Source organism: Asterias rubens, chromosome 16, assembly GCF_902459465.1.
Source record: "Asterias rubens chromosome 16, eAstRub1.3, whole genome shotgun sequence".
Lineage (NCBI taxonomy): Eukaryota > Metazoa > Echinodermata > Asteroidea > Forcipulatida > Asteriidae > Asterias > Asterias rubens.
Genome location: NC_047077.1, coordinates 11,628,263 through 11,644,489, shown reverse-complemented (window position 1 = coordinate 11,644,489; position 16,227 = coordinate 11,628,263). Strand labels below are relative to the sequence as shown.

Genomic DNA, 16,227 nt, shown 5'->3' with positions numbered 1-16,227 from the left:
GATGACCGATTGAGCCTAAATTTTCACAGGTTTGTTATTTTATATATAAGTTGTGATACACGAAGTGTGGGACCTGGACAATACTGTTTACCGAAAGGGTCCAATTGCTTTAAAACTAGAGCATTTTAAACAAATGGGGCAATGGGATGTGGGGGTGCCCCCCCACCCTCCCCTAAACTTAGTATTATACCCTGGGTTCTTCAAAGGCACTGGACCCCTTTGGTTATTCAAAGACCAATATTTTCACTTGACGCATCCCAACATACACGTAAAATAAACAAAGTTTGTTATTTTATGCACATGTAACAAACCTGTAAAAAATTTGGACTCAATAGGTCATCGAAGGTGCAAGAGAATAATGAACATCCATGCTGCACAAACTTGTGTGCATAAAACAAAGCTTCAGGCCTGATGTCTTCAGTATTTGAGTGGGAAATTATCTCTTTCTCAAAAATAACATTACTTCAGAGGGAGCCTTTTCTCACAATGTTTTTGTACTATCAACAGCTCCCCATTGCTCTTTTAAATAAGAAGTAACAAGTGATTAAAACACAGTAAGTAAACTCATAACATCCTTTTATAGGTTAAGCCCAAATATATCAACAACATCAAAATACGTTAATAAAATTCTTTCAATGTAGTTAAACAAAAGAAAACTGAGAATCAAATAATGTTTTTAAAAGGACAAAATATGTGCAGAAGGAGTCAAAAGTTCAAGGATTATTTGTACAGGCTCAGATTATGTGTGTGTTTGATGTTAAAGGTTTTCGGTACTTCAGAGTAATTTGAAACACGACTCGTTTTTGGTAGTTGTTGGACACAAAACACAAACGTACACAGATTTACATTAAACTTACCTGGTATAAAGATAATGATGGTAGAAAGATTCCCTTTAAATATTACTTACTGCGCTGTAATTTTTGAGGAAAGAGTAAAACAATTTCACTAAAATAATTTTCTCATTTACAACGAATTTTTGCGATTCTCGTGAAAACATTGCTTTGTGTTTGTCACTTTTTTTCTTTTTTTCTCTCGTAAACTTGCTGACTAAAGAAGCCAAAACTTCTTCAGGTAAATTATCTTTCATACATGTACGTCTTCATTCACAGTGAGTATAGGGTATATCACGTCATGCCCACAAACTTGATCTACAAAAAAGAACCAAAAACCCTTTAATATTTTGTAAAGAATTTACCCAAACCCTTGAATACCAAGCAAACAGGACGTGGTCTGCGGTGGTGGCATATCATTCCCTCCAGATTTTGTGCAAATCAAATAACTCAAATCATGTTTACAACATCACAAAGCGAAATACAAGTTGACAAAATCACATTCTCATGTTGTCTGTAAACATTGATCTACCCAGACAAGGCAAACTTGCGGTTTCCTTGACCAATTATTTACCAGTCTGTTGTTGGTAGTTCCTTTCAAATCAGCATTAGTCTGTTGTTCTGAACAGAATGGAGACAATAAAGTCCACGCTGGTTCTGTTGAGTGTGCCCGAGTCGCAGCACAGTTTGTGGTCCCATGGGCTGTTTTTTTTTTTTTTCTTCAAATATATTGTACCCTCTGAAGAGCTAACCTAGATAAATGAATCTCTCGTTATTTCCCGTTGAGAGGAAAATCATTCTAAAAAAATGACCTCGTTCAAAATTCAAGTGGCATTACTGAGGTTGTTGTTACTTCATTAGATGTTGTCTTTTTGTTGAATACCCCCCCCCCCATCCCAAAATAAAACCTTAAAAGATTGAGCAACTTGTTATCCTTATCTACTCCTCAACAAAAGACTGTTGTACCTTTTGCCTATTATTCCTGAGCGATAAATAACCATAATTGGTTAAAATAGGATAATTGTTTGTTTACTGATAAGACAAATTTCATAGAGCTAAGGCACTGGACTCCTTTGGATTGTCCAAAGATCAGTATTCTCACTTGATTGTATATGCATAAAATAACAACAAATCTTTCACAATTTTGACTCAATTGGTCGTCAAAGTTGCAAGAGAATAATGATTAAAAAAACACCCTTGTTGCATTAATTATGCGTGCTTTCCTAAAAAAAACGTTCAGGCCTGAAGTCTTTTAATATTTGAATGAGAAATTACCTCTTTCTCAAAAACTGTAACTTCAGAGGGAGCTGTTTCTCACAATGTTTTTGTACTATCATTAGGTCTCTGTTAATCATTGTTAAGCAAAATTTTATGCTAATAATTATTTTGAGTAATTACCGATAGTGTCAGAAGCCATTCAACCTAAATGATTTTTTTAATTTAGAGTTGTTGATACACTGTCTACTTACATTTCATAATAAATAAGTTGATCATAGTCCTTTACATAGATTGTAAAAAGTATAATAGCAATAAACTCAGACAAATACTCTCCCTACTTTAGTCTGATTTCTTCTTTCTTTTCCCTTATGAAAAAAAACCCAGGAAAACCAAGTGTGGTTAAGTACTATTTTGAAACATTGCATGATGAAAATACATATAGGTAAGGTTTGCGGTAACACCATATAATGATAATCTCTAAATGAGTCGGGGTGGTTCTGAAAAGAACTGTTGGTTTCAACCCGACAAGTTGATCAGTATGCTCTGATCGTCTTCTGAAAAATAGTATGGTTAAAATAGTCTGAAAATACTATTAAATTAAAGCTTCTTATGTGTATGTGTATGTGTAGGTTAGCCCTTGTACTTGTTTCACTGTTTCCTACTTTTTTCCAAGGACCAAATATCATGCCTGTAAACTAGCAGGCACAAAAAATACAAGAGTACTCGGCGACAAAATTAATGTGCATTTTGAAAATATGCACGTAGTTATCTCTTATTTATTTGTAGAACCCACTGCATTGTTTCAAACTCTGCCTGAATGCTTGAAAACAGTAGGGGTCGGAATTGGAGTACGTGCTTTTCCTGGTGTTCTTTCACAGCCAAGAGTTACATGTAGAAACATTTTAACAGATGTTTTGGGTCCAATTCCTGGCACAGAGCTTGATGGACGTTGATTTGTGTTTTATGATTGATCCCAGTGGGACAGGGATTTTCCAGTTTTGAAAACATTTTTTTTTAAAGGCAGTGGACACTATATTGGTAATTACTTAAAATAAAATATTAGCATTAAACCTTACTTGGTAACGAGTAATGGAGAGCTGTTGAAAGTATAAAACATTATTGTGAGAAACGGCTCCCTCTGAAGTAATGCAGTTTTTGAGAAAGAAGTAATATTCCATGAATTTGATTTCGATACCTCCAAATTAGGTTTTGAGGTCTCGAAATCAAGCATCTGAAAGCACACAACTTCGTGTGACAAAGTGTTTTTTCTTCCATTATATCTCGCAACTTCGAAGACCAATTGAGCTCAAATTTTCAGAGGTTTGTTATTTTGTGCATATGTTGAGATACACCAAGTGAGAAGACTGGTCTTTGACAATTACCGATAGTGTCTAGTGTCTTTAAGCCATTTTCACACTATATCTCTCTTATTCAAATCATAATAAAATCACAGGGAAGTTATGGAGAATTTTTACTCAACCACATCCGCATGTTTGTTTCACTTTGCTAGGGTTTTCCTGGTAAGAAATAAACATGTAGTATGTTGACCTGCCAGACCCTAACCCTCAGGCAGGGAGGTTCTTGCAAGGAACAAGCAATTCAAAATTTTCCTTACATCTGGTCGTAATAGATTTTAAATTTGCATAGGGGATAGCAAATATTAGTTTTTGTTTAATCTTACACCGATGTGTGTTAGCACTGTGAACTCAGATTCTGGACTTGCAAAAAGGTTTGTAGTCCTTATTCTGGTCTTGTAAAACGATTTCAAGTCCAGTTTAGAACTTTGAGCTACAACAAGCCTAAAAGTTTCACAAATTGGAGCAGTGCTGTAGAATTAAATCTTCTTTTAAAGGCAGTGGACACTATTGGTAATTAGTCAAAATAATTATTAGCATAAAATCTTACTTGGTAATGAGTAATGGGGAGGTTGGTAGTATAAAACATTGTGAGAAACGGCTCCCTATGAAGTGGAGTAGTTTTCGAGAAAGAAGTAATTTTTCACGAATTTGATTTCGAGACCTCAAGTTTAGAATTTGAGGTCCCGAAATCAAGCATCTGAAAGCACACAACTTCGTGTGACAAGGGTGTTTTGTTCTTTCATAGTTATCTCGCAACTCCGACGACCAATCAAGCTCAAATTTTCACAGGTTTGTTATTTTATGCATATGTTGAGATACAGCAAGTGAGAAGCATGGTCTTTGACAATTACCAATAGTGTCCACTGGCTTTAATGCAAACAAAAACAGTTCATATTTTAAAAACTGTGTGGATAGTTTTTCCCTATATCAATTCTGCTCTTGTAAACAGATTTCTAGTCCAGTTTAGAACTTAAAGCTACAACCCCAGGTCTTGTGGACTTTCCCCCCAAATTAGAGCTATGTTGTAATAATTCGGTTAAAATGCTGATTCGGTCTGCAATTGAGATATTGGTAAATCTTCATTTTGTGCTTGTTCAATTCAATTCAATTCATCAACATTTATTTCCACCAAGGATAAACACTTTAGAAAAAACAACAACGATTGAAACAATAAAACTAATAACATGGGAAAAAACAACAACAATTAATACAAAAAAAATAATACGAGGAGGCATTACACAGGAAGCCAAAGCTTATAAACGGTATGCCTTAAACACAAACAAAAATAAATATACTTAAGTAATCAATATTGAACAAGGAAGACAAAATTCAAAATACAAAACAAAACAAAACAATGAAACAAATACAGACAAACGAACGGAGTGGACATAAACTGTAGTAGACATCAGACAGACTTATCAACAACAAAAAAAATCAGACAGACATATTTTTTTTCAAATAAAACAGTTCATATTTTTAAAACTTTGGTAGTTTTTCCCTATTTTGATTCTGGTCTTGTTTAAAAGGTTTCTATAGTCCAGTTTAGAACTTTGGGCTACACGACATGAGGTCTTGTGGACTCTCCCCAAATTAGAGCTATGTTGTAATAATCCGGTTAAAATGCCGATTCGGTCTGCAATTGAGTAACTGGTAATCTTCATTTTGTGCTTTTTCTAACAAAACAGTTCATATTTTTAAAACCATGGATAGTTTTTCCCTATTTCGATTCTGGTCATGTTAAAAAGGTTTGTATAGTCCAGTTTAGAACTTTGGGCTACAAGACATGAGGTCTTGTGGACTCTCCCCAAATTGGAGCAGTGCTGTAATAATCCGGTCTGCCACTTCATGGCCAAACAAAGGCCCAGTGCACTCTCTACAAGGACACCATACCATAGACCAGACAGACAGTGAAGAATCTGACATGCTGTGCAGAGAGTCCACTTGTCATTTATCTTGTTAATTGGGCGGCCCTTTTCCTGGTGTCAACTTTCCTTCTTAACCACCCTCTTGAAAGCTAAGACCTTGGTGACAACTGAAGGCCCTAGCACAGATTGCCCTCAAATTGTTGAACTTCAGCAATTATTGCCCCTATATCCAAGCATGAGTAATTTTGTTGAACCTTGGTGGACTAAATCTGATTTAGAGCCCACCACTAAAATTGGTCTAGCTACAAGACTAACAATATATTTTAGAAATTTGTTTCTTACAAATGTTTGAATAAAATGTCTGAACTACCATGTCTAATCATTGGATTTATTACCAATAGAACAACCCTCCCTTTAACATCAGGGTTTAATGTTTCACATTTCTTGACATCTCCTTGTAATCTAACCTTGGTGTAATCCCAGGAATATGGGCCCATGTTTTGCTAGGATTCGGATCAGATTTGCCTTCATCAAAAGAAGCATTGTGCCAAGGTTGAACCATGTTTGTTTTTTAATATGACGAGTCCAAAAGTAATGTTAGCGCAACCTCCATGATGCTTCTGGGGTACTTTCTTTAATACATACTGACAGTCTGGGGGCAATGTGCTTTGTTCACAGTGTCTTATTACAATCATGTACCTTTGTTTACATCTCTAGGCATACACTGTAGGCAATTAGCCCATGGTCTCCTTCTCAAATTGTAGCCTGCTTGAATCTCTGGTGCCACTCCCACCATTGTCTTTGTGTGTCTTCACGAAGTTTGGTTTAGCAGTGAAAAATTTACTTGGGAGAGATTTGAACCTGCGACCTCCGGTTTAACGTGCCCGCACTCTACCAACTGAGCTATCTAGCCCTAGTTTTCGGTCTCCATATTTTGTCAGTATCTTTGTTCGAGGGTGCCAGTCAGAATGGCAGTTTTGCAAAGCCAATTTTTTACAGTTTTATTTATTGACTTAACAACACCTTCCCATCCTCTGTATTTGTTTTGTTTCCTGAGTGGATGCAGGCCGGGAATTTCATCCTTGAGAGGGCAAGGCATTTTCATTTTGCAAAGGGCACTTGCATTTGAAAATCTTTAAGTCAATGGGAAACTTTTGAAGGGTAACAAGTCCAAGACCTTGGGCAATGGAGGCATCCGTCTCCATGGCTGGCATGTAAATTCATGCCTGTGGATGAGGCCACTATACAGTGGCTGCTTTACAATACGTAAACACTTTAATTAGTTTTGTTCTCGACATAGATGTGAAGAAGGAACAACAACAAATTGTTTTGTCTCCTTAGTTTAATAGTTTGATAGAAACTCTTCACAACCAGTTGTCTAATAAATCTTGATGAAGCAAATTCGTTTTGAGTTTCTTTCGCTTGAAGAAATTGGTCCCAGCTGTGGTTGTACGTCTTCTGTAGGTTGGTCCCCTGCTGTTAGGAATGCAGTCACAATATTGGTAATCATGAAAGAGCAGTCAGGGTGCCTCTCAATTTGTGTTTTTTGTATTAAGGGAATCAGAGTGCGCCCGGGGAAGGGGTTTTCAAAATGTTTGTTTACACATGGTGAGGCCTAGTGCTTGATACTTTTACCATGACGAAGTTAAGGTAAAGTTATCAAGAACCAGGCTTCACTGATGATGACGTCACCAAGGGTTGTTTGTTAGTTTATCCCAAACTTCAACTAAATTCAATCAAACTAAAGCGGCGTTCCCATTCCTATTTTCTATAGAATGACATATAACCAAGTCCAATGGGGCTGCATGGTAAACTGCCCTCCCTGTCAACCCGAAAGAGAAATTACCTCTTTCTCAAAAACTCTGTTACTTCAGAGGGAGCCGTTTCTCACAATGTTTTATACTATCAACATCTCCAAAATTCTGGTTATACCAAGTCAAAGTTTACGCTAGCAAATATTTTGAGTAATTACCAATAGTGTCAAGTGCCTTTAAAACAATTGAATGGATCTAAAATCCAAAGGTTTACTTATAGATGAGGACCTGTTAAAATGCTTCAAAGTGGTCCACATGGTGTTAGCATCTTTTGCTTGTTGATACTTCATGTAACCATAGAGCAAGGTACCAACCCACCTGTCTGTGCAGATTATGATTTCAAACTTTAAACTAATGATTATGTCGTTGTCACTTTTCTTTCAGGGTATTTTGGTAAATACTTAAACAATTACAATGGAACGTATATACCACCAGGCTGGACGGAATGGGTTGGGCTCGTACAAAACTCAAAGTACTACAACTACACTTTATGTAGAAACGGCCAACTCAACCAACATGGATTCAACTATTACAGGTAACTAACAAATCTTGAAATAAAGTATAATAATCAAATTTGTATGCATCTTAATATTGTAAATGTCATATAATTTGAGCCTTTTTTGGCTGCAATGTCATTTTAGCAATAAACCAATTAATAAGTTTTAAAAAAAAATTGCTTTTGGAAATTTACCCTTGCGGTGGAACTTCATCTTTGACTAACAACAAGTCTGTTGTTTTGATTTTCCGTTTGCTGTGGAATTTCATCTTTGAGAAGGCCAGGCCATTTTCATAGAAATAAAAGATACAAATAAGTAACTCCTTGAAAACCTGTGACATAAGAGAATTTTTGAGAACTAGATTTTAATTTTGTGGTATAAAGACAAGTTCTAAGATTAAGTGGTAGAAAGTTCCAGAAGCGTGGTGTAGCTGAAGAAAATAGGCCCACAGTACCACTTTTAACCAAGAGGGTTCATAGGAACATGTTGCCTTTGGATTGGACGAGTTGGTCTTTGAAAAGCGTTTGGACCCTTTGTTATGAAATACATATGGTTAAAAGTAGAATATAATAATTCACAGAAGTATCACTTGAAATTGCACAGTTTTCCTTTTACGTCGCGCACTAACATGGTTGATGGCCAACCATGTTTTTTCGCGACGTAAATGGAAAACTGTGCAATTTCGAGTCATGTTTTTGAGGATCATTGTATTCTACTTTTAAATTTTCTTTCTAACCATTTGCATTTCATAACAAGGGTTAAATGCTTTTCAAAGACCAACTCGACCGATCCAAGGCAACGTGTTTCTTTAATAATTTTCGAGACAGGTAAAATATTCTAACTTTGGTTAAAGTTTCTGCCATCCTTCTAATCTCCTAATCTTTTTAACCACCTTATTGTTTTGTAAATCTCAGGGATTATCTTCCCGATTTGATTGCCAATGACAGTCTGACATTCTTCAAGATGTCGAAGAGGACATACCCAGATAATCCTGTTGCCATGGTGATGTCCTTCCCATCACCCCACGGGCCAGAGGACGGAGCACCACAGTATCTAGACATGTTTGAAGGGAACCATCTACACAGGTTGGTACCCATCAAAAATCCTTTAATCTTTAAAGGCACTGGACACTACATTGGTAATTACTCAAAAGAATTGTTAGCGTAAAACCTTACTTGGTAACGAGCAACGGAGAGCTGTTGATAGTATAAAACATTGTGAGAAACGACTCCCTCTGAAGTAACATAGTTTTTGAGAAAGAGGTAATTTCTCACTAAAACAATAAAAGACTTCTGGCCAGAAGCCTTTAATTCCTATCTGAAAACACACTATTTTGTACAACAAGTGTGTTTTTTCTTTCATCATTTTCTTGCTACTTCAATGACCAATTGAGTTCAAACTTTCACAGGTTTGTTTATTTGTGCTTATGTTGAGATACACACAGTGAGAAGAATGGTATTTGACAATTCACAAGGTGTCCAGTGCCTTTAAATACATAACTTTAGATTTTGGTTCAATCTACCTCTGCTATGTACATGTATCTCCTATCCCCATAGAATAATACAGCCTTGGGGAGGCACTGTGACCTTTTTACCCCATGGTTACCCTGGGCCACTTTTACACTGTTATTCGACCATGGGTAACCCTGGGGAATATTAGTCCATTGTGTTCTGGATTAAGTGCTAGGGGTCGATTTTACAAAGAGTTAGGACTCGTCTTATTAGCACGAGTAACTCGTCCTAACCTAGGATTAATCTTAAGGTCTGCATGTTACAGTGCAGGGATGGGACTCTGTCTGGTTACTTCAAGAAGGTGATTGCCTCAATGTCCCCTGGTCATTGCCTTGGTGCCTTTTTAAATTTTCCTGTAGAAATTAACAATTTCCCCATCCTTTACCAAGAAGAAAATGACTTGGTACCGTTGCCCTTTTCAAAAACAAAGCATACAGGGTTGAAGTGCTTTTTCATGTTGGATCTTGGTCGACTAATGTTGCCCATGCTGAATGGTCATTGAGAGGTCATTGGAGTACAGTCCACTTAAATTACCTATGGTGAAGAAAAGGGTAAACAACATTAGTTCTTTGAAGAAAAAACTCAATTGAAAAAGTTTTCCTGAATCAGGTCTAGTTGACCCATCAAAAGGACACCACTTAACTTGTATATAATCTCCTTTCATTTGGACCAGCACAAAGGGGTGTGGGAGGGACATGACAATGGAGGCTGACTATCTGAGATATGTTAATCCTTTTATGAGATGCTTGAAGATTCTTGACTAATCCTCTGTACAGCAGAGGGAGGTACTAGAACCTAGGGCACAGTCTTTGTATTCAGAATGATCACAGGGGTGGAAACCTCATAAATCCGGGCTGAAAAAGGAGGGGGGGGGGGGTCGTTATTGTTCCACTTAGAAGTTTTCTTTTGTGCTCTGCCAATAGAGGGCTCTTGCATGTGTGTTGAGGTAGAAAATTGCAGCGCTCATGCATGATATGCGTTGAGTGTACATTGTAAATGGCTTTAGAGTGTTTGGGATGATGAAGTGAGGTGCAACTGTGTATACTGCTGGATGACCTTGTGAAAAAGTTTTCTTTTGTACCTTTGGTGGAGATTCTGTGAGCATCAGTCAGTATTTGGTTAGATTTAGTCTTACCAACGAACCACCAATATTGTCGGCTAGCTAGAGGCTGTCTGAATGCTATATTTAAGCTTGGGGTACTGCAGTGATTTAATAGATGTTGAATTTGCATCGGGGATAAAGAATATTAATGGCTCTCATGAAGGTTAATTGAAAATTCTACACTGTTTTAATTTGGGGTCAGAGACTGTAATTTTTTTCTGACTGTTATGAGGACTCTTTTTATTTAAGAATTACTGCATCACAAACAGTTTTTTAGCCTTGGCATGCAGTGTCGGCCAGGCCAGCCCAGAACTAACAAATTGCGCTCAGCACTCTGAGAAAAACACACTGTGCTGCCCAGCACAGATTTTCCCCAGATTGCACTTCAGCAATAATGTCCACATGTCTAAACATGAACAACTTTGTTAAACCGCTCGCCCTTGGTGGATAAATTGAATTTACAATTGGTCTAGCTGCAACACTGATCACAAAACTGAATGACATTGGAGCCACTCTTTAACATTTTTGTAATAATGTAAGAATTTATGGCCAATTAAACGCAGCAAGAAGGGTGTTTCTATTCCCATCATGCCAATGGTGTGATCATTTGGTCACCTGACACTCCCTGAGTTCAGTCATGTGACCTATGCGACCATGGGAACAATGCTAGCCATTCTTCCCCTGATCACGTTCTGATAAATCAAAACCCAAGTATTCAAAAAATTCTAAACCGATGTCAGTTCTCTAAAGACCTGAAGTTTAATTACCGGGCAAAAATTTAATTTGAAAGGAGAGGGCTTGGGGAATAGTGACAATAAATAATGCGGTTTGATGGTAAAGCGATATCCGGAGCCTTTGTTCAATCACGAAACAGAAACAACCACATTCAAACATGTGTCTAGATCATTATTCATAAAAACACGTTCAGATTTACAAGGAATGAAGATCCAATCTCAAAACAGAAACCAAACCAACCCTGGAACTTTGTTAAGTTGTGTGGGAAGGGCTGTCATCATTTCAAAATTAAATTGTTAAAGACAATGGACACTATTGGTAATTGTCAAAGACCAGTCTTTTCACTTGGTGTATCTCAACATATGCACAAAATAACAAACCTGTGAAAATTTGAGCGCAGTTGGTTGTCAAAGATGTGAGATAATAATGATATTAAAAACACCCTTGTCACACAAAGTTGTGTGGTTGATTTCGAGACCTCAAATTCTAAATCTGAGGTCTCGAAATCAAATTCGTGGAAAATTACTTCTTTCTCGAAAACTATGTCACTTCAGAGGGAGCGGTTTCTGACAATGTTTTAATACTATCAACCTCTCCCCATTACTTGTCACCAAGTAAGGTTTTATCGTAGAAATTATGTTGAGTAATTACCAATAGTGTCCACTGCCTTTAAAAGCCAGTTCTCTTCAGAACTGACCAGTCTCCTGAATCCTGGAAATCTAATCCGCGGCAAAGCAAGACAGTTCTCAAAAATCAAAATCTACCTGGCAAGTGTGAAACCGAATATATGTTGTCTTATTTTTTAACTTTTTCGGTTGAACAAAGATATTCCTCACAAATCCGTTATTTTTGTGAAATAATGCAGCTCCCAACGTAAAACAATTTCCCGTTTTGATCATACTCTCACTGTGTTGTCTGCTGTTGTGCGTACGCGTATACATTCGCATGCAAGACGTAAGATGCAAGACGCATGAATTTTGGTTACCGTATCTTTACTGCACAGCGTTAACATGCAAACGCAATGCAAGATTTGCACGTTGTGCATCTTGCGTACACACGGCAGACTAAATACAAGCAAAAAAGGGAATTTCTTAATGTTGGGAGCTGCATTATTTCATGAAAATGACAGATTTGTGAAGAATATATGACGACCAAAACCCACCGCAGAAAAATATATGCTGCCATTGAGTGTGAATCTGTTGAAATTAGTGGCTTCTTGCAGGTAATATTTGAGTTATGAAGCTTTGAAAATTGTCCGCCCTAGAAATGGACCCTGATATCCAGGACGCCACTGTAGTACAATACGAAAGTGTAAGGTCCAGGGCTAGGTCTTCCCCATCATGCACAACCTAGCAAGTGGGCCCATTTGTGAACTGTGTGCCGATATGTGAATTGCAATTGTATCCAAAAGAGAAGAGTTTCTCCTCGGTGTTCTTGGTTTGATTGGCTGCATTTTGCGCCACAGCACCTTAAAGGATTTGGGTACTTTTTCAAAATGTCCATAGATTAGGTTTGGAGATAATGATAGTGGAAAGCTTCCCTTCAAATATTACTTACTGAGGTGCTGTAGTTTTTGAGAAATGAGTAAAACAATGTCATGAAAATATGTTTGTAAATGATTAAAATAATTTTCATGACATTGTTTTACTCATTTCCAAAAAGTACAGCACCTCAGCACGTAATATTTTCAGGGAAGCTTTCTACTATCATTATCTTCAAAGTGTGTAAGTTTAATGTAAATCTGTGGGCATTGTGTTTGTTGTCCTACAAAAGTTACATAGACTCTTTAAAGACAGTAGACACTATTGATAATTGTCAAAGACAAGTCTTCTCACCTGGTGTGTCTCAACATATGCATAAAATAACAAACCTGTGAAAATTTGAGCTTGATTGGTCGTCGGAGTTGCGAGATAACTATTCAAGAAAAAACACCCTTGTCACACGAAGTTGTGTGCTTTCAGATGCTTGATTTCGAGACCTCAATTCTAAACTTGAGGTCTCGAAATCAAATTCGTGGAAAATTAATTCTTTCTTGAAAACTATGTCACTTCAGAGGGAGCCGTTTCTCACAATGTTTTATACCTCTCCCCATTGTTACCAAGTGAGGTTTTGTGCTGATAATTGTTTTAAGTAATTACCAATAGTGTCCACTGCCTTTAAAGGAGTATATCTCATTATTCAACATACCTTGAAAGAAAATATTGAAGGTTGAAGCGCCTTGAGTGTCACTGAGTGACAGATATGAGTGCTACAAAGAAGCCACTTTTATTTTTTTATTTTTTTATTAGGCCTATGATGTAGGTCAGCCCTTTTACTAAATAAAATTTCCTCTTTTCCAAGGGCTAAGTATCATGCCACTCCACTGTGGAGTAAATATCATATTAAAAATAACCAAGGCCATTTTATTATCCATTGACTGAACTAAGTACTTAGAAATTAGGTCCTCAAAGAAAGAGCCTTTGTATTCAGTGTTATTTAGTTCCCTTTCTACACAATGAAGAAGGTAGTTTTGATTTACATTTGAAAAATTTCATGGAGGCGATTGCCTCACTCCCCTTGGGAAAAATAAAATGTTTAGCGTCATGCCTTATTGAAAAAAGATAGGACATGTGCCCCCCCCCCCCTTTCTAAATGGCCAGCCATGCATTTTCAAAGGTAACCAGCTGGACTTCTTTTAAAAAAATTAATTTCTGTCTGAAGATCGTTAAAGTCACGTGGAAGTGGTATTTTTTTAAAATAAAGCTTTTGTCACTAATATATGTGTTTTGATGAGTGGAATGTGAATAAACAGTTAACTAAGGTTTTAAAAAATCAGTTCTTATGTTATTTACAAATTTAAGAGTAGACCCCGACCCGAGAGGGCGCTGTTCGTGACATCAATCGAGGCAGACTTTGCCTGTAATGCGTAGAGTAAACACAATTGCAAAGTACATGTACGGACCAAGTCGTGAGTTTGTACGTTTAAAAAAACAAACAAAAACATTTTCCGACCAGGTGTATTGCTGCTGAATGCAGAAAAACACTTTTTGAAATGTACCAACTCACGACTTGGACGTACATGTACTTTGCACGTGTGTTTACTATACGCATTGCAGGCAAAGTCTGCCTCGATTGACGTCACAAAAGGGGTAGGCGGAGTCAGCCCCCCAAACAACTTTATATATTTTTTAAACATATAAATCGTGACAAACAATTACTTAAAAAATTGTTTTATTGTTCGTAAGCAGATACTCTTATGTTTGAAAGAAAAAAAATTCTATTTCGAGGTGACTTTAAAATTTACTGTATTAATTGTATTTATACAGTACGTATAAGAAAGCCCTGTTACAAAAGCAATGTCAAAATTGTAGAATGGATAACTTTGTTTATCCTTACATCGATGTGTTTTAGGCACTGTATTCAGTATTTTTCCTGAGTTCTGTTTTAAAAAAAAACCGAGGAGAATCACTATGGAGGGATTCGAACCAACGACCTATGCATTGCTAGAGCAGATATCTTACCATTAGACCACTGTGCTAGCCTAGAGGCAGATAAAGTCATAATATAAGCAGCGGGTACCGCAACGATTTGATAGATAATTGTTTTGCATCAGGATTAAAGAATAATATAAATTTGTTTTTAACCCTTACACGATGTGTATTTAAGCACTGATACTCGGTTCAAATCCCAACCGAGTGATTTACCTTTGGGTTCCCCCCCCAAAAAAAAAAATAATAATAATAAAAATAATAATAATAATAATTGGGAACGTACTGAGTATACAGTGCTTAACACACTAAGGTATAAGGGTTAACACAAAGTATGATTTATTCTTTATCCTTGATGCAAAACTTATTATAGCATGTACCTAACAATGTGGTTTCCAAATTGAAAGTACCATTTTCCATCAGAAGACATTTATAAGACAAAAGAAACTTTATTACTCTCCATATGAGAAATTACATTGTTAGCAAAAGTTTAAAAGCACCACGAAAGGCAGATACAGAAAATGGCAAAAAAGTGTCAGGAGTAGGTGATGGACACCTTTGATGCAATCGAGACCAGTGACTCATCAGTGCGGGTTTTTTATCTCCAGATAAATCCACAAGTAAATGCACTTTTGTCATTTTTTTTCTCTCTGTAGTTTTTTGTTCTCAACCCAGTTGGCGGTCACGATCCATTTTCATTGTAGTTATTTTTTTTTATATTTTTTTTAGATTCTTCATTCTGTGTTGACATAAGAATCTATCTGATGAGTCAGGGAGGTGTCTGAGATTCCTAAAAAAAAAGAAAAAAAAAGAAAAGGATTTGGTTTCCGGAGTTTGTCTCATATTTCAATCACTTATGGACACCCAGCTTCATTTAGTGTGTGGTCTTTGTAGTAATCAGTGCCCTAAATGTGTTGTATCGCTTTGCAATCCGGGTAAAATTTTGCAGTTTCGTGCGTGGGAGTCATATTTATGTATAGACCTTCCCTTGGGAATGAGCCAATACACACAATAATTTAGTTTCTTTTGTAACTTCAGGATCAATTTCAATAATGAAAAAAATTACACCTGAGGAGAATTTTGTGTCAGCTAAAAAAATTCATATGAAACAATGTGGCAATATTTCAAAATATGTAGAATGTGAGCATGAAATAAAGGTTAAACTCAGTCAATTTATCTGAAAAATAAAGGCGAAGATGGATTCTCCATTTTACATTTGCAAAAGGAGTAAATGATGCAAATAATCACTTTGTCACTCAAAATTACATTCATTTAGTTGTCACATGATTGTAACAATCTCATTATTACACGGTTGTCACATGGTTGTCACTTGTTCTTATTCTTATTCTTTATTCGGCCATAACACAATCACAAACAGTCAGTAAGTAAAATGAATATATAAATACAAAAGTAAATCAAAAGCAACAAAAAAAATTTTTTACAAAACAACCAAAATGTGATGGCCAGGATCAAAACAAGTCAACTTAAACAATGTAGCATGAAAGCATGTAGATCCAGTCACATAGGGACGCAAAATCATGATTCTCACCCATAATCTAGCTTACTACATTGTTTTAACCAAACCATCTTGAAACTCATTAAATTCTTATGAAGCATTACAGTTTTGAGGACATCGTGCTTAACATTAAGGCTTATTAAATAGAAAGCATTGAGTTGCTGTTTTTAGACACATAATTAGTGTTAAAATGAAGAGAAAACTTACTGGTTGAATACAACCCTGAGGAGATTAATAGTTTGCAATCCCTTGAAGTAAATCCTTACAAGAAACCCTGAGTTCTTACGAGAAACCCTGAGTCCTTAAAATAAGCC

At 36.5% G+C, this 16,227-nt stretch overlaps 1 protein-coding gene across 5 annotated transcripts in view; it reads left to right on the top strand.

Annotated features, from left to right (window-relative positions):
• LOC117300625 (extracellular sulfatase Sulf-1-like) overlaps positions 1-16,227 on the top strand; it is a 66,841-nt gene that overhangs the window by 28,453 nt on the left and 22,161 nt on the right. For all 5 annotated transcript variants that reach the window (XR_004520189.1, XM_033784303.1, XM_033784304.1 and 2 more), the window contains 2 exons: positions 7,470-7,620; positions 8,497-8,667. Coding sequence is in view for 4 of the 5 variants with exons in the window: in XM_033784303.1 (XP_033640194.1) it covers positions 7,470-7,620; positions 8,497-8,667 (322 nt within the window). In the remaining variant the exon portion in view is untranslated. The remainder of the gene's footprint in view (positions 1-7,469; positions 7,621-8,496; positions 8,668-16,227) is intronic.